The sequence below is a fragment of the Rhinatrema bivittatum genome, chromosome 4 (assembly GCF_901001135.1).
Source record: "Rhinatrema bivittatum chromosome 4, aRhiBiv1.1, whole genome shotgun sequence".
NCBI lineage: Eukaryota > Metazoa > Chordata > Amphibia > Gymnophiona > Rhinatrematidae > Rhinatrema > Rhinatrema bivittatum.
Genome location: NC_042618.1, coordinates 260,773,201 through 260,795,092, shown reverse-complemented (window position 1 = coordinate 260,795,092; position 21,892 = coordinate 260,773,201). Strand labels below are relative to the sequence as shown.

General features: G+C 46.0%; 1 protein-coding gene across 7 annotated transcripts in view; it reads left to right on the top strand.

The window, feature by feature from the left end:
• The window catches only part of ARHGAP8 (Rho GTPase activating protein 8), a 347,233-nt gene that overhangs the window by 131,278 nt on the left and 194,063 nt on the right, over positions 1 to 21,892 (top strand). For 5 of the 7 annotated variants that reach the window (XM_029600080.1, XM_029600084.1, XM_029600081.1 and 2 more), the window contains one exon: positions 9,999 to 10,130. The exons of the other annotated variants lie outside the window; for them this stretch is intronic. In XM_029600080.1, coding sequence (XP_029455940.1) covers positions 9,999 to 10,130 — 132 coding nt within the window. The remainder of the gene's footprint in view (positions 1 to 9,998; positions 10,131 to 21,892) is intronic. 7 annotated transcript variants of the gene reach the window in all.

The following is a 21,892-nucleotide window of genomic DNA, read 5'->3' as shown; positions in this document are numbered from 1 at the left end:
CTGTACCTTTTCTATGTCCACTGTGTCTTTTTTTTTTTTTTTTTTTTAGCTGAGATGATCAGAACTGTATACAGTATTCGTTATAGTCACACCATGGATCTATACAATGGCATCATGATATTCTCAGGTTTGTTCTCTGGTCCTTTACAAATAATTCCCAACATTCTATTTGCTTTTTTGGCCTCTGCCGCACATTGAGCTGAAGATTTCAAGAAACCTCAGTGGGTCACATTTAATCCTGCTCTAGCCTCCACCTTGAAGGCTGCATGATGCAGCAAGACCAGTCCTATAAAACATCCCTCACAGTTTGCTCGGTGCATCATCATCCAACCAAATCACCTTGGCTCCTTACAATTGCCAATCTTGCACTTTTGTACTTCCTCTGTGGCCTGTTAGAGGCCTTCTTGCTTTGCTTTGTCTGTGTTTCCAGTGTGGCCTTCTTAGGCCTTCTTGTTTTGTTCTATTTGTTCCTGTTTTCTGTGCCTATCTGTTTGTCTGTTTCCTTGTTCTCTGTGGGCCATCCAGTAGCCCTCCAGTTCCCTGTGGGTCTCCCAGTAGTCCTCCTGTGTCCTGCCTAGGTCTCTCAGTGGCCTAGATTGTACCGTGCCTTGTTCCTGTCCTGTCTGGGCCTCCTGGTAGCTCTCCTTGTCTGTATATCCCTTGTCCTTGTCCTGTCTAGGTCTCTCAGTCGCCTATTCTTGGCTTGTATCTTTGTTTCTTGTCTTGTCCCATTGGCCTATGTAGCCTGTCTGTACCTTGCCTTGCACCCTTATTCCAAGTTTGTTCTTGTTTATCTTATTCTTCCCAGTGTGTTTACCTTATTCCTGCCAGTGTGTTCCAAGCCTTGCTCATACCGCTTCTGCCTGCCTTGCTTCTTCTACATTTGATTTTACTCCTGGCACCTGATCTTCGACACTGCCTGTACTCTACCAGCCCTGACCACTGCCTGCCTTTGTCTCCTTTTGAACTCTATCAGCCCTGACCATAGCCTGCTTCATCTTCTGCCCTAACTCCTGCTCTAAGTGCTCTGCAAGCTAAGTCCTGCTGGCCACCAGAACTTGCAAGCTCAACCCAAGGGAGAGTGGCCGGTCAGGTAGATGATTCTGCCCTGCTCTGGAGTTCTGTGCTGCCCCTGCTGGGAAAGTAATTTAATCTAGCTGTCCCTCTGTGACACTTTGCACTTGTCCACATTAAATTGCATCTGCCATTTAGAAATCTAGTCTCCTAGTCTCACAAGGTCTTTCGCAGCTCTTCACAATCTGCTGCTGTTTTAACAATTTTGTGTCATCTACAAATTTGGTCACCTCACTTATTGTCCATTTCTCCAGATCATTTATGAATATGCTAATCAGCACAGGTCCAAGTATAAACCCCGAGGCACTCCACTAATGACCTTTCTTCGTTTGGAAAACTGACCATTTAGTCCTACCCTCTGTTTCCTGTCTTTAATCTAGATACAAATCCATAATAGGATACTGTCTCTAATCCCTTGACCTCCCAATTTTCCTAGTAGTCTCTAATGGCGGACTTTCCAATTTCCTGAGTAGTCTCTAATGGGGGACTTTGTCAAAAGCCTTCTGAAAATCCAGATACACTATATCAACCAGCTCATCATGTTTATTTACACCCTCAAAAAAATCTAGTACATTGGTAAGGAAAGACATCCCTTTCCAAAAATCATATTGACTCTCCCCCATTAAAAATGTCTTTTTATGTGGTCAGTAACTTTGTTTTTAAGAATAGTTTTGACCATTTTTCTCTGAAGTGACATCAGGCTAAACAGTCTATCTTTCCCAATAACCCCTGGAATCATTTTTAAAAACTGGTGTCACACACCAGTCTTCTTGTATAACGGCTGTTTTAAATGTGTTTGTGTTAGGTAATTCAAATAAATGTAAATCACCAGAAACAGGTCTGCAATTTCACTTTTGAGTTCCTTCAGAACTTTGGGGTAAATAACATCTAGTCCTGATGATTTTTTATTCTTTAGTCTGTCAATTTTAGTTATGTTTCCCATTTTCACAGTGATTCCATCTAGTCACTTGTAGTTATTCAGCATCAGAAAGTTTTTTGGTGTGGGTATGAGCCCAACATTCTCCTCAGTAAAAATTAATTTCATTTTTCTACTATTTCCTTGTTCTCCCTGACCAACTGAGAACTCGATTCACTAAGCCGTGATTATGTCATTTGGGGGAGGGAGTAGTCCCTCACTATTTTACCCCTTCCCGACAAAATATTGTGGCACTATCACAGTGTTTTTTTGTCTTGTGGAAAAAGTCCCCAACACTCTCATACCTGTAAAAAATAAAATTATTGGCGGCCAGCAGGAGGACCTGGGGTGCCCCCCATGTCCCAGGCCCAGTCAGCACCATTTTCCAAAATGATGCCGACTGGCCATTGCCACTATCCTGTAGCACCATTTTGTACATAGTAGGGGCAATGGCCAGTTGGCACTATTTTAGAAAATGGCGCTGACCAGAACTAGGGGGCACCCCAAGCCCTCCTGCTAACCACCAATGATTTTTTACAGATGCTTGGGTATCAAAGAGTGTTGGAGGGGCTGAGGTGGGGGGCCTTTATGACAACTGCTAATTTTTGGGGTGTTGGAGTGGGAGTCCCTTACTGGTCTATTCTTAATATGGAAAGAGGGTTGTGGTGGTGTGGGGGGGGGGGGGTTTCTAGAGGACATGGAGGGTTGCTGGATTAGGGAAGGGGTTTGGGCAGGAGGCTAGGTTGTCACCACATAACAGCTTTGTTTATTAACTTTTTTTTGCAGGGCCACCTCAAATGGTGGCCTCAGGGTGTGGAAATCGAGGGAAAAAGCTACTGACAAGATAATGCTATGTCCTGAACTTCCTGGTCATCTGATGGAAGCGCAAGAGAGTTGGTGTGTCCCCTGAAGTAGCTGGTAGAAGTAAACAAATAGGGGCGGATTTTCAGAGCCCTGCTCGCGTAAATCCGCCCAAAACCGGGCGGATTTACACGAGCAGGGCGCTGCGCGCCGGTGAGCCTATTTTACATAGGCTCACCGGTGCGCGCAGAACCCCGGGACTCGCGTAAGTCCCGGGGTTTTCGGAGTGGGCGTGTCGGGGGCGGGGCCGGAGCGCGCGGCGTTGCGGGGGCGTGTCGGCAGCGTTTTGGGGGCGGGTACGGGGGCGTGGTTACGGCCCGGGGCGTGGCTGCGCCCTCCGTACCCGCCCCAGGTCGCGGCCCGGCGCGCAGGAGGCCCGCTGGCGCGCGGGGATTTACGCCTCCCTCTGGGAGGCGTAAATCCCCCGACAAAGGTAGGATGGGGGTTTAGACAGGGCCGGGCGGGTGGGTTAGGTAGGGGAAGGGAGGGGAAGGTGAGGGGAGGGCAAAAGGAAAGTTCCCTTCTAGGCCGCTCCGATTTCGGAGCGGCCTAGGAGGGAACGGGGGTAGGCTGCGCGGCTCGGCGCGCGCAGGCTATACGAAATCGATAGCCTTGCGCGCGCCGATCCAGGATTTTAGCCGATACGCGCGACTACGCGCGTATCTACTAAAATCCAGCGTACTTTTGTTTGCGCCTGGAGCGCAAACAAAAGTAGGCTGTTCGCGCTCGTCTGAAAATCTACCCCATAGGTTGCAACCTCCCCATTGCAAGGCCTGAGGTTGGTTGTAGTGACTTCACAATCACCGAGGTAGCTTGGAGAAGTATGCAAATGAGCTGCAACTTCCTCAGTACCCAGGCTGCTGCGTGAAAAATGAAGGTAGGAGCAGCTCAGGACCAAGGAGGTTTGTGGTAACTTCCAGAGTTGACTATTGAGGCAGTTAAGAGAAGTATTCAAGTGTGTTGAAACCTCCCCACTACCTGGCCGGCTGCTCAGGGAGTGCAGAGTGGAAACAGCTCAGGCCTGAGGTAGGTTATGGTGAGTTATGGATTTGATCACCAAGGCAGTTGGGAGGCTTATGCAGATGGGCTGCAACTTCCCCAGTACCCCTTCCCTCATTCTTACCATCATTCTCTCCCTCTCTACCCAGTCTTGCTGGTATCCCGTTGAAAACATTCTTTTCACATTGGATAGTAGGGTGGGGAAGTACTGGATGAGTGTCAGCAACCCACGTGGCCCTGTGACTAGCCAAAGGGAAAGGCTGGGGCCTCACAAATACTGCTCTTTAGTATGATGCCTCTGAATGCATTTCTTAATGGTTAGACTAATCTCAACAATGATAGCAGTGATCCGGAGAATCATGACAGTACTTTTGAGCTTGTCCATTTCCCAGTGCCTTGGTTACTGAGAGGTATGAAGCAATGGTTGAAGAGTCTCTGTGATATGTCATTTTTTTTTTTTTTGAGAAGACATATTTATAGTATGAATAGGTGTATCTGTGTAAGAATATTAATTGTGCTCTCTTTTGGCAAAGAGAAGATACTTAGCCTTTAGTTGGACAGCCCCATTCCTGTGGAACACCTTGCTAGTACAGTTACATTATAAAGGGCTAAAGATATGGCTATTTAAGCAAACCTATAATTTATAGGGGGGGATTTTTTGTTTGCTTCAGCGTGATTTCATGTTGAGAGTCTTATTGTCTTATGTTTTTATTGTACTAATTTTTAGAGATGTGAATCGGAACCGGAATCTGAGTTTTGATTATCGGCTGCACCCGATCCGATAATCAAAAAAACCCTCCCCCACCCTCCCAAACCCCCAAAAAAGGTTTTAAAATTACCTGGTGGTCCAGCGGGAGCGCAGGGAGCGATCTCCCGCTCTCAGGCCATTGGCTGCATTAATAAAAATGGCGCTGATGGCCCTTTTGCCCTTACCATGTGACAGGGCAAAGGTAGCGCCGGCGCCATTTTGAATACTGGCAATACGGCCTGAGTGCAGGAGATCGCTCCCGGACCCCCGCTGGACCCCCAGGGACTTTTGGCCAGCTTGGAGAGGGGCCTCCTGACCCCCACAAGACTTGCCAAAAGTCCAGCGGGGGTCTGGGAGTGACCTCCTGCACTCGGGCCGTATTGCCAGTATTCAAAATGGCGCCCACGCTACCTTTGCCCTCACTGTGTCATAGAGGCCGACGGTTGGCCCCTGTGACATAGTGAGGGCAAAGGTAGCGTGGGCGCCATTTTCAGTACTGGCAACCGCTAGCTTTTGCCCTCACTATGTCCCAGGGGCCGGCCTTCGGCCCCTGTGACATAGTGAGGGCAAAGGTAGCGTGGGCGCCATTTGAATACTGGCAATATGGCCCGAGTGCAGGAGGTCACTCCCGGACCCCCGCTGGACTTTTGGCAAGTCTTATGGGGGTCAGGAGGCCCCCCCAAGCTGGCCAAAAGTCCCTGGGGGTCCAGCACCGGCCATCCAGTGCTCCTACCATGTGACAGGGGCCGGCCAATGGCACAGATACGCTGTCACATGGTAAGGGCAAAGGGCCATCGGCGCCATTTTTATTAGTGGCAGCCGATGGCCCGAGAGTGGGAGATCGCTCCCCCCGCCGAACCATCAGGTAATTTAAAAAGGTTTGGGGGGGGGGGGGTCGGCTAAGGGGGTCATTTTAAAAGGTCGGGTGAGTTTTTTTTTTATTTGGGCCATCGGCACCATTTATATTAGTGGCAGCCAAAATGGCGCCTATGGCCCGAGAGCGGGAGATTGCGCCAGGACCCCCCCCACTGGACCACCAGGTAATTTAAAACATTTTGGGGGGGTTCGGGAGGGTGGGGGATTTGTTTTAAAGGGTCGGGGTGGGTTTAGAGGTTGTTTTGGTGTGCCGGTTTTCCCGCCCTCTGCCCCCCCCCCCCCCGATTTACGATTTTTCACGATAAATCGGGGGAATTTCTATTGTATCATGACTCTAACGATTTTTGATTTAAAAAATATTTGATGATTTTTTTATATTGTCAAAAAATGATTCACATCCCTACTAATTTTTGTGATTAATTTATATATTTTATGTTTTAGTATGTAGGGTTTGTTTTATTATGTCTAGCTTATTTTACTGCCGCTGAATTAGAGTGCTAAAGTTTTGGGTCACTACTGTTTATATTATTGCATTTTATAGCATACTATTTATTGTACACTGCTGTGCTGTCTGGTCCAAATGTGGTATATTAAGAAATAAATTAAATTTAACTAATGTAATGTGATCTCTTGTCCATGGCCCTTGTATTTTAGGCCCTCTGTTTCCAGTTAGCCTAGTCCTTTCCAGAGCATACTCAGCTAAGGTTGACCATTCTATTTAGCTTCCCTTTGGTAAGTTACATGATCATATTAGTAAGTTTTATACCAGTTCTTTGCAGGTAATAAATAGTATTCAGTAACAACTGCTTGGTAAACAGCACTCAATTACAAGTACCTCACGATACACCATCAACAGCAACATGGTCAAAATTCGAACCAATCTCCAGTATTGAAATAGAAAAGATGCTTCAAAAAATAAACCCTGCTAGACATGATCTCAATACTATCCCAACCCGAGTACTAAAGGAAATATCACATATTATTTCTCCAATATTAGCTGCAATCATAAACAAATCTCTCGAAGAAGGACATCTACCAGCCAATCTGAAAACTGCAACGATAACTCCCATTCCAAAAAAAAAAGAACCTAGACCCAAACGATCTGAATAATTACAGTCCAATCTCCAATCTTCCCTTACTCGCTAAGTTGACTGAAAAAGCAGCTTTGAATCAACTAAACGAACATCTAGAGAGCAACAATATTCTTCACCCTGCACAACACGGTTTCAGAAAGAACAGCAGCACTGAAACCCTACTGATCAATTTATCTAACAAAATAATAAGAATTTTCGACAACAAACTAAGGGCCTCATTTTCCAATATCGCATGGGATACCAAAAAGGGGTGTTACCTTATATGATGTTTCCAGACAGCCTGTTTCAGTATGCTGGATGGAGGGAGAGAGAGAGAGAGAGAGACTTGCTATAGTGTCTCCTCCCTAGACAGGTATTTGTATCCCTATGGGAGGCCCACCTAGTAACTCGAGGTTGGGATTAGGTATGAGTGTAGGGGGTTGGGGGCCACTTTCACATTCAACATGAGACGTACGAACAGAACAGTGGTCTCTTGTGAAGATTTGATGGCCTTCGGAGTGAGGGAACTCACTCAAAGATGAGATTTGGGCAATATTCTCTCAACCTAGCTTGATGGACACTCTACCTGGGCAACAACAAGCTAGGTGGAGAGAACCGCGATAAACCTTTACCAGCCTCTAGCGCACAACGTAACACAAATGAAAGAGGTGTAGCTATTGGCCGCGCTAACACTGCGGCTGTTTCGCGGCACACGATAACTCTTTCCTACTTTACATATGCTCCGCCCCAACTCCACCCCCTGATTACAAAATTAAAAATTTGCATTCGCAAATCGCGTTAACGGCTGTTAGGGCGATTTGCGGAATTATCTCCTGCGGTAACTCCTTGGAAAATGACCCCCTAAGTCACTTATTAATACTACTTGATCTCTCTGCTGCCTTTGACACGGTAGACCACAGAAAACTAATTTCAAGTCTTGCCAACATAGGTCTAGCCGGAAATACACTTAACTGGTTCTCTTCTTTTTTAAAAGACAGGTTTTTCAAAGTCACATTTAATAACATCTCATCCGATCCCTGTCCCCTAGAAACAGGGGTACCACAAGGGTCTGCCCTCTCTGCCACCTTCTTCAATATTTACCTTCTCCCACTCTGTCATTTCATTTCTAATCTAGGCATCACTTTCTTTTTGTATGCCGATGATATTCAATTACTCATCCCAATAACATCTACCATTGAAGATGCTATCGGCCTCACAACAAACCATCTCAATTCGATCAAAAAATTCCTGAACCAACTAAAGTTATGCCTAAATATGAACAAAATTGAATGCATCCTCATAAAAAGAAACAACCCAGAACAATCATCCCAAATGCCTTCCATTCAAATTGACAACATTAATATCCAACTGAAGAGCCCAGTAAAATACCTTGGTATTTGGCTAGACAATGAACTGAACCTCAAAAAATGCATCGCAATAAAAACGAGAGAAGGTTTCCACAAACTTCATGTACTCAAACATCTTAAACCTCTACTATACCCGCATGATTTTAGAACCGTTCTACAATCTCTCATCTTCTCAAGTCTTGATTATTGCAAAGCGATTTTCATTGGATTCCCCAAATCTACACTGAAACCTTTATAATTACTGCAAAACGCCGCGGCATGAGTTCTCACTGGCAAGAAGAAATATGATCACATCTCACCAACCCTGATGAATCTACATTGGCTACCAATCACAACAAGGATCAAATACAAGGCTTTAACTATTCTACATAATGAAATCTACAAAGTTGACAACTCTTCCCTTGATCACATGATTAAACTACACAAATCACCACGCTCTTCAAGAATCACTAGCAAATTACAACTAATCATACCCCCCCTCACCTCTGCGAAACTATCCATCACCAGGAATAGAGCCTTCTCTATAGCAGGACCAAAAGAATGGAACGCTATACCAACTTAAGTTCAATCAGGGACTCCAAATCCTTCAAAAAAGAACTTAAGACATGGTTATTCAGACAATCATTCACAGACTGAACTGGATAACCATATTCAGTATATCGAAACTCTCTCTCTGTAATAACCATAATTTTTATTTCCTCTCCACCCCGCCTTACCTCTTACGTCATCTCTCCTCTAATTCCGCCTTATATTATTTTTCTCCCGATTTCCCTTGAACCTTTACTTCCTTTTACCTAACCAGCCCATCTTTGAATAAATTTCTCTCACACACCTCTACAACGTTACTCCTATACAAACTACCCCATTAACCAACTTCTCCTGTTAAATATCAGCAAGACCAATTTATAAGTCGTTTCTTTAAATCTGTTCTACTCTATTCTACTCTGCTTTTGCCGAGATGTTAATTATTATTATTTTAATGTTTATGTGTTATGAAAACGTTTTATGTATGAAGTTGTTTCACTGTAAACCGGAGGCATTCAGCTATACATCGGTATAAAAAAGAATCTAAATAAATAATTAAATAAATTAGAAAGTTGTGATGGAACAGATGATGTCTGGCCAGTCATATGCATCAGTATCATCTTAGCTATTTCACATTGCTTCAAGAAACAACAAAACTATTTTCTCAGTTAAAGTCAATCAAAAATGACCCAAAATGGTTCAATGGAAGATGATGATCATTTTAAATAAAATGATAATGCTATTTTCTTCCTCAAAGCATATAAGTCCAGATTTTCAAAGGCCCGCGCGTGTAGAAAAGGGTTTGCGCACGTGGCTGGGCTTTGTGCATGCCACGGGCATTTTAAAACGGGCCCGGCCATGCATGTAAATCCTGGTGCGTGCATAAGTGCCGGGCCTCTCCAAAGGGGCGGGGCAGGGGGGCACTGTGAGATTAAAGGTGAGAGGGAATGAACAGGGAGTGAGAGACGGGTGGACATGAAGAGCAAGAATTGAGGTGGGTAGGTTTGTGGGATAGCAACAACTGGGATTCAGAATAAGGGGTGAGTGATGATCGGAGTTAGCCAGTTCAGTTATTTGGTTATCTCTGGAGATACCAGAGGAGCAGTAAGTAATGAAACAAAAAAAGTTAGTAGATAGGAAGGGATTAGGGGTCGGGGAGGAGAGAAGAGGGGAAGAGGGAGGAAGGTTAGGTAGGGGGTAGGGAAGTTCCCTCCCAGTTTGCTCCTTAATTAGAGCAGACTGGGAGGGAACTGGGGGAGGCCCGGATGCGTCATCGAGCGTATTAATCGAAAATTCGCCCCTCCAGCACACGCCGCCCGCACACGTGCACACGTATTTTTAAATCCATCGTGCATTTGTGGGTGGATATCATATTTTATAATGCACGCATGCGTGTTATAAAATAGCTGCATCTATGTGCACATGCCGGGAACTGAGCGCCCCTTTGAAAATCGACCCCATAGTACTGCACACAAGTAATGCATTAGACAGTCTGCTGTTTTGTTGCCTGGAGAATGGATAGTTACTAATTCTATGGTAATGTTTAATTTTTGTCTTAGGTACCTGAAGTACACTTTGGATCAATATGTGGAAAATGACTACATAGTTATCTATTTTCACTATGGTCTCAACAGCAACAACAAGCCCTCTCTGAGCTGGTTAAAAACTGCCTATAAGGAATTTGACAGGAAGTACGTTAAACATCTCATCTCTTTCTTTTTTTCTCTCTCTCATAATCAAAGAAGAATCTTTATGAACCATGTATTTTATATTATTCGACTGTGTGATTGATACAGCATTGATAAATAATCTCTTCCCAATGATTTATGTTCTAGGTCCTATCTTTTCAGAACAGATTGACCCAATCCTGGTTTTACTCGTATTATATGCATGGACTTGTAGATCTGCTTTTCCAATGCAGAGTCATGGCTAGCCTATGACCAATTTGGCATGGCCATAGGAACTACTATCCTAAGGGCACAGTAATGCTGTGCCACCCTATGAGCCCAGAAATTGTCAGAATGAGGGAAAGGCAGGGGAGGAGAAAGGAGAATCAGCACAGGTCATTGCAGCTCTATGGGCATCAAGCTGCTGCCCTGACTCCAACTCGGATACAACCAGTGGGGCCAAAACAAAATGCTCTGTTGCTGCCCTACCCTTCTGATCCAGCTCATGTGGGGCTGAAGAATCTGCAGCTACCACCAGAGCCATAAATGTGAGTCAGCTGCTGGGGCTCGCTCTGCCCTGCACAAGCCAGAAGAAGTGTAGAGCTTGCACCTTTCCTATCCTCCCCTCCCATCTAAGACACCATTGGAACCATATGGAGCTCCAAAGAAATTTAAGAACACTTTGACTTATTTGAGAAAAGAGGTCATACAAAATAATAATGATAATCATAATAATAATAATGAACTAAACTTCAAACTGTTTCTTAGACTGAGGACCATGTGAGAGAAAGGGAAAGGCACCAAATCCACTCTTCTTCCAGCTTGGGCTGGGCCATGAGGTGGGGAGGGAAGGAGCGTGAGCAGTACCTAGAACAGTTTGGGGAGAACAGAGACTGAGGGTTGGGAGATGGAAAAGCAATGCTTGGGGCAGTAGGGGGCAGAATGGGGACCTTAACCGAAGGCATGGGTCTAACCTGCACAGAGCGGTAGTTACTATCCATAAAAATAAAAAATCTTGCTGAGCAGACTGGATGGCCCATTTGGGTCTTTATCTGCCATCATTTACTATATTACTATGGGAAGTGGAAGTGCAACTCCTGGGGTATTTGGGGGCAGAGTATGGACTAGGGCAGTGGAGGGGAAGAGAAGCACCTGGGGATTTGAGTTAGGGGGGCAGGGGCACTGTAAGATTAGTGGTGGGAAGGAATGAACAGGGAGTGAGAGTCGGGGGTGGACATGAAGCCCAAGAATTGGGGTGGGTAGGTTTGTGGAAGAGCAGCAACTCGGAGTCAGAATAAGGGTGAGTGATGACTGGAGTTAACCAATTAAGTCATTTGGTTATCTCTGGATATACCTGAGAGCAAGTCTAAAGTTATCCAGGAATGCACATGCACACAGGTCGCAAACCCTGCACACAGCACAATATGGCATGCACAAGAAATCCTGATATAATTTGCATTTAACTGGCTTGTAGTGCACAGATTTGAACTTGGTTTATAAAAAGTTGCAAGAAAAGAAAATTTTTGCTCAAGTAATCTTTCACAAAGTTGAGGGAACATTGCACCTAGATAACCTATTTCTGAGACTTACAGTAGTATTTGACACTTAAGGGTACATTTTAAGAAAAAGTACGCTGGATTTTATAAGATACGCACGTAGCCGCACGTATCTTATAAAATCCGGGGTCGGCACGCACAAGGGGGTGCACATTTGTGCACCTTGCACGCGCCGAGCCCTGCATGCGCTGCCCGTTCCCTCCTGCACCTTCCCCTACCTAATCCACCCCCCCCCGGCCCTATCTAACCCCCCCCTACCTTTATTCTAAAAGTTACGCCTGCCTCTGGCAAGCGTAACTCGCACGCGCCAGCAGGTTGCTGGCGCGCCATCTCCCAACCCGGGGGCTGTTCCCGAGGCCTCAGCCGTGCCCCCGGAACGCCCCCAGGCTGGCACCATGCCCCCGACACGTCCCCGGGAACGCCCCGATCGTCGCGAAGCCCCGGGGCTTGCGCGCGCTGCCGAGCCTATGCAAAATAGGTTTGGTGTGCGCAGGGGCGTTTTAAAAGGGTTACGCGCATACCTTATGCGCGTAACCCTTTTAAAATCCGGCCCTTACAGTAATTAGCCTGGTAACTGGGCATGGAACTGTTTTCCCTGAGAATTCAAAGAACTCAGGGGCGGACTTGGAAACATTTGTAAGAAACAAGCAAAATACTGGGGCTTCCTAATTGTGCACGCCAAAGGTTCCTCACAGAACACAAAAGTGTACTGACTGCATGCCATTAGTAACAATCATGGTCCTAGGAGAGTGATAGAGTGACCTTATCCAGGACATAAATTCCTTGGGAATCCCAAACTGCTGCAGTTTCCATGAGATCCTATCAAATGCTTTGACTGCCTAACTAAAAGGTACATTTTAAAACAACCACACGGGCATCCAAGTGCGTGCAGTTCCTGGCGTGTACATGGATGTGCCAATTTTATAACGTTGCGCCCAATTTTATATCTGCATGCGCAAGGGGGGGGGAGGATTTTCTTAGAAATGCGTGGCGACGTGATAGGGCACGTCTCCAGTTCCCTCCCATTCTGCTCCAATATAGGAGCAGACAGTGTGAGGGAACTTCCTAACCCCCTAGCTAACCTGCCTGCCTTTTCCCTATCCTCCCCGACCCCTAAAATCCCCCTAACTACCCTTTTTTTGTTTTGTAGCTTACCTGCTCTATGGAGCAGCAGTAAGTTGCTGGCTGGCTGCTGGTGCACGCTTCAGTGGGCAGCACCTAATGGCACTGTCCTGGTCTGCCCCCAGACCTCTCCCGGCCTGCCCCTTGTTTCAAACCCAGCTCTTCCACGTGTACCTGGAGATACGTGCATCGCCATGGTGCTTTGAAAATGTGCACGGTGCGTGGATGCCCGGCCACGCATGTATCTCCCGGAATTGGCGCTCACCAGCATTTAAAAAATTACCCTTAAGTGAATAATGTACAACAATTATCTCACATTATTAGTAGAGGATCTTCCCTTCATAAAACCAATTTGATGAGGGTGAATAATCAAAGGGAAGACCTTCTCCAATCTGAGTTGTAGAATTTTTGCCAAAATTTTAACATCGACATTTATCAAAGAAATGGGTCAAGATGAGGCACAGTCTGCTGGGTTCTTATTCTGACTAAAATGAGTTATGTCTAGGAGACTAGTAAGTATAATCTCTACTATTTGGAATTAACTCCCTGTAAATACTGTCATGATGTCTCATAACCAGATATAGGGGAGCAACCCCCCAAACCCACCCAGGGCTGGATCTATCATTATTCCTGGAATTCAAGCAAATGTTCCAATCGGTCCCCATAATAAGAGAGCTGGTTACATATTTCACCAAAGTTGTCACCGGCAGGTTCATCATACAGATTACCCTCCACAAGGATAAATTGACCACCCAGATCAGAAAAGGTTCTCTGTATATCTAAAGGAAAATATTTGTGTATCAAAATACATACACCACAGCTTCTAGTATTACACGAAGCAAAAATTTCCTTATCTACCCAGTCTCTCACCAGTTTCTCATGCCCAGCCTTGGAAAAGGTGGTTTCCTGGAAAAAAAAAAAAAAAGCTACTTGTGCTCCTTATTTTTTAAGAGATTGCAAGATGCTACTAAGCTTAATTGGAGAAGATATGCGCCTCACATTCATATAAATTATTCTGAATAAAGCACTAGCTATCTAATAATAAACTAATAATGACCTGAAAGTGTCATGACAGTTGATTTCATCCAGAAATGTACAATTCCCATATTACACAAAAAATAACATACAAAAATTAAAAGCCTATCATTGTGTGTTTCACAATTTTGTATTTTCTCCCAAGTAGACAATAACCAAAATGGTGTGATCAATTTTAAGAGGACAAAACTTTGACAATGCATTCTATGCATGTTTCCCTTACAAACGTTTCAGGAAATTAATGGGGCATTATTTAGCTGCTGTCCGGCTTGCAAAGGTAGCCGGATAAACATATCTGGCTAATTTTTTTTAGATATTCAGTACTGCGGTAGCACTACCAAATATATCAAATTATCTTAAAGATAGCTAGATAATTTTATCCAGCTAACTTTAGGACTATTCTATGGCTATAACCAGCATTAGCTGAGTAAGTTACCTGATTAACTCTGAATATTGGAAGAAATTAGATAACTTATCCAGCTAACTTAAATCTGTCCTGGAATGTCCCCATGTTATCCACCTAATATTTAACCAAATAAGTGGCAAAAATATTCAAAAGTCAGTATTTAGTTGAATAAATCACAGGTTATCTGGCTAAATGCCATTGAATATGGACCCCTAAATGTTTGGGGAAAATGATGCATTATAATTAAATTATATGAACAAATTGACTTTTTTTCCCCCTTTATTTGCAAAATCTTAACTCTGGCTCTTAGACCAGTGTTTCCCAAACCTGTCTTCTTGAATTCTATAGCCAGTCGGGTTTTCAGTATATCCACAATGAAAATGCATTAAATAAGTTTATATATGCTGGATCCCAAATATATGCAAATATATCTCATACATATTGATTGTGAATATCCTGAAAACCCGACTGGTTATGAAGTCAATAAGACATTTATGGGAAACACTGTCTTGGACTTACTTTGTTATATCTGTAATGCTACATTTGCATATCCAAGATTAACTATTTACTCTATTTCAAAATTCTGTTTTCTGGTAAGTGCTTTAAGGCAAGGAGTATTGCCAGGAATATGATATGCCCAGGAGGGTCGTGAACCCTTGGACCGACGGGAGGTTGGTATGACCTTTAGGAGATGGCTCCTAAGGTTCCCCCGTCGGGTGGCGAGGCAGAAGAGAAGTTGGGGCTGGCTGGATCTTCGCTGTTGGAGACTTAGATGGCCCCCTGAGAGGGCGAAGTGGCATGAAGGTGGAGCAATTGGATCTTCACCACTGGAAGTCCGCGACCCCCCGGGAGGAACCCGTAGGGACCCGGACCGCTGGGACTTAGGTGGACCTTTGAGAGGTCGAAGAGGCGTGAGGTCGGTGCAAGGGCCAACTGGATCTTCGCCACTGGAAGCCCGCAGCCCCCCCCAGGAGGAGCCCGTAGGGACCCAGGCCGCTGGGACTTAAGTGGGCCCTTGAAGATGGATGGTCTGGAAGGAGTCCGAGGTCGAGTACCGGGGGATCACCGTTTGCCAGTCCGAAGTCACACACCGAGGAATCACCGCTTGCCAGTCTGAAGTCACACACCGAAGATACGTCCGAGAAGAAGCAGGAACCAGGAACCCGAGGCACCAGAAGACTCACCGGAGCGAGCAGACTCGTTGCCAAGTCGAGGAGTGAGTGGAAGAAGTCTCCCTTTATACTTCCCCTGTGCCTAGCCCATCAGGAGCAGGTGCAGACAATTTGGAGAATGAGGCCCCTTTAAATCTCCAGAGGAGGCGCGACCTTGTGCCTAAGGGCAGGGCGGCCATCTTGGTCCCGGGGACGCCTGCAGAGCAGCCTGGTGTCGCGAAGAGAGGCCTGGGGGCGCTTCCCCTGCCGGAATCCCCCACGGAACCTCGCGCCCGGGTTTAGGAGGCAGGGGCACGTCGGGGACCGACCCCGGCGCATCTCCCGACCGTGGCTACGGCGGCGGTGGCGGCCCCGATGTCGGAAGGCAAAGTAGGGGTTCCAGTCGCGGCCGCCTGCAACCGGGAACCACAACAGAATATTTACAAAATACAAACACTTAAAATTTTAAAATAAAAACAAGGCATATAAATGATTTTTGTATATTGTAGTATATTCCTATGTAATTTTTACAAATTTCACAAAAACAGAATATCATTTTTTAAAGGTTTCTCACTGATGATAAAAGTTAATGTATATAACTGAGTCCATAAGAACATGCCATACTGGGTCAGACCAAGGGTCCATCAAGCCCAGCATCCTGTTTTCAACAGTGGCCAATCCAGGCCATAAGAACTTGGCAAGTACCCAAAAACTAAGTCTATTCCATGTTACCGTTGCTAGTAATAATGGTGGTTATTATCTAAGTCAACTTAATTAATAGCAGGTAATGGACTTCTCATCCAAGAACTTATCCAATCCTTTTTTAAACACAGCTATACTAACTGCACTAACCACATCCTCTGGCAACAAATTCCAGAGTTTAATTGTGTGTTGAGTGAAAAAGAACTTTCTCCGATTGGTTTTAAATGTGCCACATGCTAACTTCATGGAGTGCCCCCTAGTCTTTCTATTATCCGAAAGAGTAAAAAAAAACGATTCACATCTACCCGTTCTAGACCTCTCATGATTTTAAACACCTCTATCATATCCCTCCTCAGCCGTCTCTTCTCCAAGCTGAAAAGTCCTAACCTCTTTAGTCTTTCCTCATAGGGGAGGTGTTCCATTCCCTTTATCATTTTGGTAGCCCTTCTCTGTACCTTCTCCATCGCAATTATATCTTTTTTGAGATGTGGCAACCAGAATTGTACACAATATTCAAGGTGTGGTCTCACCATGGAGCGATACAGAGATATTATGACATTCTCCGTTTTATTCACCATTCCCTTTCTAATAATTCCCAACATTCTGTTTGCTTTTTTGACTGCCGCAGCAAACTGAACTGATGATTTCAATGTGTTATCCACTATGATGCCTAGATCTCTTTCTTGGGTCGTAGCACCTAATATGGAACCTAACATTGTGTAACTATAGCATGGGTTATTTTCCCCTATATGCATCACCTTGCACTTGTCCACATTAAATTTCATCTGCCATTTAGATGCCCAATTTTCCAGCCTCACAAGGTCTTCCTGACTGCAGCTCATGTCTATTCAGTTTATTGATTAAAATCACATTTTTACACATAGGAAGGGTAATTTTAAAAGTGCTTACATTCGGATAAAGTCTGTGCATACCTTAGTGTGTAGCTGTGTTTGGAGGTGGGATTGGATGGGTTCTTGGAGGAGAAGACCATTACCTGCTATTAATTAAGTTGCCTTAGAAAATAGCCACTGCTATTACTAGCTACAGTAGCATGGAATAGACTTAGTTGTTGGGTACTTGCCAGGTACTTATGGCCCGGATTGGCCACTGTTGGAAACAGGATGCTGGGCTTGATGGACCCTTGGTCTGACCCAGTATAGGCATGTTCTTATGTTCTTACTTGCAGACTTTACCCCGAATTTTCAAATCGAATTTAGATGCAACAGTTTGCTTTTAATTTCTGATGGCAAGTAGCCCGGTATACATACAGATTAACACACAAAAAGTTACTTCTCCTCTTCCAAGAGTGTAACTTATGCAGGAAACTTACATGCATACTTTTTGAAATCAACAAGCATGCAAATAAGTTCTAACTCTGCCCACAGAATGCCTACTTACAGTAATGCGTTATGCACATACTTTAATGTGCACAAAGCCCTGGGCTATTTTCTCTATTTTTTTTTCTTAAATTATATTTATTAAGCCTAAACTTGGTCCTCAACGCCTCTAAGACAGAGCTTCTCCTCATCTCCTCAAATGATAACAATATCTCCCAACCATCACCACTCAACTCTCACAACACATGTAAGCAGGTTAGAGATCTTGGGGTGATTTTAGACAATCGACTAAACCTAAGGAAAATGGTCAACACAACAACTAAAGATTGCTTCTACAGATTACAGGTCCTAAAACGACTTAAACCACTCCTATTCTTCCATGACTTCAGGACAGTCCTCCAAGCGCTACTGTTCGCCAAAATAGACTACTGCAGCGCCCTTCTACTAGGACTCCCCAAATCCACAACCAAACCTCTGCAGATGATTCAAAATGCGGCAGCAAGATTGTTGACCAGTACCAGCCGCTACGAACACATCTCACCCATTCTCAGGAACCTACACTGGTTACCAGTAAATTTCAGAATTCTATACAAATCAATCACCTTAATCCACAAAACCATCCATCATCAACTTCAACTTGACCTGGAAATACCATTCAAACTCCACTCCTCTAACAGACCAACTAGAGACATTTACAAAGGCACTCTTAATGTTCCCCCCACTAAAGCCACACGCCTTGCTACAACCAAAGACAGAGCCTTTTCGATAGCAGGCCCATCTATCTGGAATAGCATCCCATCAAATCTCAGACTGGAGCCTTGCCTTTTAACTTTCAGAAAAAGACTTAAAACCTGGCTCTTTCACCAAGCCTTCCCTGAACCACCAGACAATTACTAGTTGGCCTTTCATTCCTACCCGGTCTGGCACTCCGTTTCTCAAAGATAACAAAATAAATAAATAAATAAATAAATGGACTCTGAGACTTTCAGGTTAAAGCACCGTTCTTAAGTTTTAACTTGTACACTCTATGGTAAAATTACTTTTACCGGCCTTTTTTCTTTCCAGCTTATTGCAAGCTTCCAAGTTCTCTCCCCCTGTTGATTGTAACTTTGACTTATTCCTACTTATTGTTATCTTTCGTTTTACTTGAATTTGTTACTCTAGTTTTTTCCCTTTGTTAAACTGTAAACTGATCCGATATGGTAATTTACTATGAAGGTCGGTATAAAAAACTGTTAAATAAATAAATAAGATTGAAGAGGTAGGAAGCAATCCTATAGCTAGGACCTGCCCAGGAAAGGTTAGGCATTATAGTTGGTGATTCAATTAGGAAGATTGATAGCTGGGTTGCTGATGGACATGAGGATTGCTTGGTAACTTACCTGTCTAGTTCGAAGATGGCAGATCTCATGTATCAGATAGGATTTTAGATAGTTCTGGGGAGAAGCCGGCTGTCTGGGTACATGTAGATACCAATGACATAGGAAAGTGCAGGAAGGAGGTTCTGGAAGTCAAATTTAGGGTTTTAGGTAGAAAGCTGAGATCTAGAGCCTCCAGGATAGCAATCTCAGAAATACTCCCCTTTCTATGTGCAGGACCCCAGAGGCAGGCAGGGCTCCAGGGAAGAGAGTTTTAGGTTTGTTAGGAACTGGGATTCATTTTGGGGAAGGGGGGTGGGGGGCTTTTCTCAAAGGATGGACTTCACCTTAACCAGAGTGGAATCAGGCTGCTGCCACTAAGCTTTAAAAAGGAGACAGTGCAACTTTTAAACTAGTTGATAGGGGAAAGCGGACAGTCCCTCAGAAGAGCATGGTTCGGAATGATGTACCTTAGAAGGATACTAAGAGAACAGGGAAAATAGGATATCCCAGTAGAGAGGTTGCAATAAATGCCAAAGTGGACCATTGGCCTTTAAGTAAAGTGCAACAAGATTCCAAATTAACCCTGTCAACTGATGAGCAAGTTGTTAATTCAAATAAAAATATACTTTCCTAGCGTGTAGCAGATGGACTCAAAACAAATGGGTATTGTGTGCTCGTGCTAGCAGTTGGAGACGGATCTGACGTCAGCACGGGTACATATACCCCCACAGGAAGTGAAGCAAATCAGTAATTTCCGTCTCCAAAGCAGTTTGGAGCTACCCCACGCTCGCTGAGCGTGTTTCCAAATTCTAACGACTAAATTCATAGAAGAAACCTACTGAAGACGAGCCCCGCACTCCTGTGGTGATACCAGGCGGTCACTCACCCAGTTGAGTTTCCCGAGCTGACTTCCGTGGTCCCTCGGAGGTAAGAGCCTTGGTCCGGTGGCCGGTTCACGGCAGGGACCCAGCCCCCGAGTGAGAAGGGCTCGAGCGCGGCTTGGCCCCCGAGTGAGACGAGTTCGGGCGCGGCCTAGAGGCAGCCTCGGTCCCGGCGTGGACTTGGCCCCCGAGCGAGACGAGTTCTGGCGTGGCCTAGAGGCAGCGGGTGCACTTCCTTAAGCGCGGAGGTGAAGGTATTCCCCTCTCCCCCCGCAGCCGGAGACCGCCTGGGTCGCAGCCGGGAAGCGCCAAAGACAAGGTAAGGCGTACATCTTTACTTGGTCTCCGAGGAAATGTAGACTAACTGGGCCTGCCTACGAGGCCGCCCGCCTGGGAGGTTGCCATTTTGCCTGCCTACTCATCCTTTCCAATTAAGCGCAATTTGCTTGCTAAGCGCACGTTGTTAGCGCACGCGATAGGTGCACGTTGTTAGCGCTTGCTACTAGGATACGCGCATTTTCTAAGACGCCCGTTATAGGCGCACGTTTATAAGACGCCCGTTCTAGGCACATGCTGTTAAGCGCACGTGTTAGGCGCACATCGTTAGGCAACACCGCATTTCAGGCGAATGGAGCATAAGAAAGCCCATGCGTCTGCAGAGCAGGCACCTCCAGAATCAGGCATGAACGCTCTAAGCCTCTGCTCAGCATGCAACCTCAGAGCCACACAGAGCGAGGAAGCAGACTCCCTATGTGCCCAATGTGAGGAAGCCATGGGAGTTCCAGGACAAGACCGGTCCCAGCCCAGCGGTTCCTCAGGGACCACACCGGACTTAGCAGGCCGCGGCGAGCAGCCAGGGAACCCGAGAGACCTGGTACCCCTGCGGCCAGATTCGGCTTCGCTTTCCTGGGTGGAATTATTTAAATGGATTCATGCCTTTATCCAGATGCAGTCTGCTCCTCGGAGGGGTCTTTCCGTCCCGGTTGATCCGGCCCCTGGACCCTCGAGACCTAGGCGCAGCCACTCACCACCCGACAGCCCCGCTTATGGGGATTCGGATTACTCCCAGGTAAGTGAGGAGCCCCCCGAGGAAAGTAAACTTCCCTTGGAGATAGAACCATATCGGACCATGAGACGCTTCTTTCGGAAAGAAGATCTGCCAGGCCTGGTCTCACAATGCTTATCGGAGCTGGCCATTCCGGGCCAGGACCCCCCAGGGGACCCTATGAAGAACCCCCTGCTAGAGGGCCTGCGCCAAACGGCTCACCACTTTCCCCTCCTATAAGCAGCACAGCAGCTAATCGAGCTGGAATGGAAGGCACCGGAGGCCTCATTCAAAGGGGGTCTGGCATGTACCCTCTGGATCCGACAGCCAAGGAGCTGCTGGCGTGCCCCAGGGTAGACGCCATAGTTAACGCAATTGTGAAGCGCACCACCATTCCGGTGGAGGGGGGAGCGGCCCTAAAGGATACGCATGACCGACGCATGGACACCATTCTGAAACAAGCCTTTGAGGTAGCAGCCATGTCCCTTCGAATTGCGACTTGCTGCACTGTGGTGACGCGCTCCTGTTTATCACAGGCAAGAAACAATACCCCGGGAGAAGACATGGAATCAGCTCTCGCATTTCTCACTGACGCAGCCTCTGACCTCGTCCGTACGGCAGCCAAGGGAGTGTCCTCCTCAGTGGCAGCCAGGAGGCAGCTTTGGCTACGCAATTGGGTGGCCGACTCGTCCTCCAAGACACGACTCACAAGAATGCCCTTTAAGGGTTCCCTTCTGTTCGGCAGCGACCTCGAGAACTGGGCTACTAAATGGGGTGCCTCTCCATTACCCCGTCTGCCAGACGTCAGGTCAAGGAGGAACCAGCGTTCGGTTGCTAGACCATCTAGGGGTAGAAATTTGCAGCGCTTCAACCCCTACAGGACTCGCTATCAAGCACCTCGTTCTCAGGCCAGGAACCAGCCCTTTCGGACTAAGCACACCAAGAAGAGAACCGGCCCGGGTTCTGGCCCCAGCCGTAACCCGCAATGACAATCAGCCGACCCATCCGAGGGTAGCAGTCATAGGGGGCAGGCTAACCCTCTTCTACCGCAGGTGGGTCGAGATCACTTCGGACCAGTGGGTCCTCGCCATCATCTGGAAGGATATTACCTGGATTTTCTTCGGCTTCCACCGAACAAGTTTGTGGAATCTCCCTGCTCGCCGATCAAGAAAGCGGCACTAGAAGTGACC